Source organism: Populus euphratica, unplaced genomic scaffold (genome assembly GCF_000495115.2).
Source record: "Populus euphratica unplaced genomic scaffold, PopEup_1.0 scaffold832.1, whole genome shotgun sequence".
In the NCBI taxonomy this organism is placed as follows: Eukaryota; Viridiplantae; Streptophyta; class Magnoliopsida; order Malpighiales; family Salicaceae; genus Populus; species Populus euphratica.
The window spans coordinates 73810-75934 of record NW_011500701.1 but is presented as its reverse complement, the minus strand read 5'-3'; the positions used below and the strand labels follow the sequence as shown (position 1 = coordinate 75934).

Below are 2125 nucleotides of genomic sequence, written 5' to 3'. Positions count from 1 at the left end.
TCTGCCTTTTCTCTTTCCTATTGATTATTGCTGCTTACCTCCTTTTGTTCGATAATCATGATAGATTTAATAAGATTCTTAAACAAACACATGGTCTGCATTTACTCTAATCAATGTAGCATCGTTTCGTAAACAAGCTCGAAAATTATTGGGTTTATGTCATCTGGACTGCGCGATGAGCGCAGAACTTCAAAAAACTTTACCAAATAACCAAACAGTATTAGCGCTCTAGATACCACCAAATAATGCAGATATTTGTGTTCTAGTTCTTACAGTCTCCCTATTATGTCCCCCTAACCCAACACAAATAAAAAAAATTATACATTAAAAAGAATCATTATTAAAAATAAAAAGAATGGAAGCAAACTAAAATGGTACATACAAAATACCACATTAAACGGTTCAAATCAACTTAATTATTAATTAAGGATTAAAGTCTATTTTAAGTGATAAGATTGTTCAAGCGGAAGAGGAAGCAGCATTACAATGATTAAAGCCATACCAAACAGCATTAGGGATGAATGTGCTGTAGTAAAATGTAACAGAAGAAGTGTAATAGCCAGATATGGTGATAGACTCAGGTTTCCAGCCATCGTAGCCATTTCTGTAGAGGTACACATAGCAGATCTGGTATGTACACGGCCCATTAATGTGAAAGGTATCTGTTGAGCAACTCTCAAATGTTCTTGAACGTGGATCATCAAGTCTCGGAACATATACCTGGTCATTCATATATATATATATATATATTTCATCAAGAATTGAATGCCAATGACCCAGAACATAAATTAAACCTCAAAGAATTAGGTTGTATTTTGCAGCATTCATTGACAGTACTTTGGCATGAATAAGCTTAAATTAGTTGTATCTACTGTAGGTGATCCGAGGCTAAAGTTCAATTAGAGCTGGTTAATTTTCAGTTTACCTTCTTCCAAAAAAGAGAATTGTATTGATAAATAGATGATATATTAAAGAAGTATATTATTGAAGAATAAGCTTCAAGGGGTAAAATGAAACTAAACTTGTATGTATACACCCATAAGCATATGCTTTTAATAAACTATAAATCACAAATTGCTTCTAATTAATAAGATTTTGACTAAAAATTAATTATCATATGCTTCTAATAAACTGCTGATGTGGAGCATTGTTTGGACACCAACCTGATACCCATAAGCATCTCCAAATGCAAGGCTGATCCGATCACGTGTATTTGAAGAACAGCTTGTTCTTATAGTCACCGTGTAAGAACAGCTGCTTGCCGTATTCTAATAATCATATACATTTACGCCACAAGAACAGATAGATAATTAACTAAAGAATTAATAATTAGAGTAAACAATTTCATCAGATCATCTTAATTTATACATACATGTATAAGAAGAAGAATCTACTACATAATTTAAAGGTTAAATCCTTTAAATTTTTTGGACGTTATCTCTATGAAATAGTTATATGCATGCATATATCACATCAGTCATAAAACTAATTAACTTGTCTTGAAAGAGCAATATAAGAATCCTCTATCTACAGACTACATCATACCTGCAGGGTAGTGTTGATCTTGAAGGAAGTGAGGGGCTGTGGCTGTGGCAGTGGCTGTGGCTGTGTAATCTTTGACCTGTTTTGTGGAGGTGTGAATACAACAGCCAAATACAGCCAAAAAGTCACCACTGCTTTGCCTTCGATCATTTTTTCTTGAACTAGGTGGCCAGAGAGTGAGAGGGATGGGTAGCAACTGTGCTTTAATACAATTAATTTTGCCTCTGTATTTTAGTGGCACAAAATAGATGAAGGGCATTCCATAAAGAGAATAGGGGTACAGCAGTCTTTTGCTTCTCCCGTATATTTGGGTGTTTGCTTTTCTGTTACATAATCCGAAACCTTCTTTTCTAGATGCTTCTTTATCTAAGCGGTTGTGTTTTTTCAATTTTAATTTATTCGGACTAGGTAGTTTATGAGTTAAGATTAAACTATTTTTAAGTAATTTTAAAGACCGACTTTTAATTTTTTAATTTCTTAAATTTTAATTTCAAGATATAAAAAATGAACAAATCTCGTTGATGATAAAATTATTATCCTATTACATAATTTATTAGTATATTAATATTGCTGTACCTTTTAA

At 32.6% G+C, this 2125-nt stretch overlaps 1 protein-coding gene across 1 annotated transcript; it reads right to left on the bottom strand.

The window, feature by feature from the left end:
• Window positions 1–386: 386 nt before the first annotated feature.
• Window positions 387–1781, bottom strand: LOC105116040 (uncharacterized). The gene is made up of 3 exons (XM_011013185.1): window positions 1546–1781; window positions 1164–1268; window positions 387–720 (listed from the first exon to the last, which is right to left on the bottom strand). The coding sequence occupies exons 1-3, from the start codon at window positions 1690–1692 to the stop codon at window positions 460–462; spliced, it is 513 nt and encodes a 170-aa protein (XP_011011487.1). The 5' UTR covers window positions 1693–1781; the 3' UTR covers window positions 387–459.
• Window positions 1782–2125: the final 344 nt, after the last annotated feature.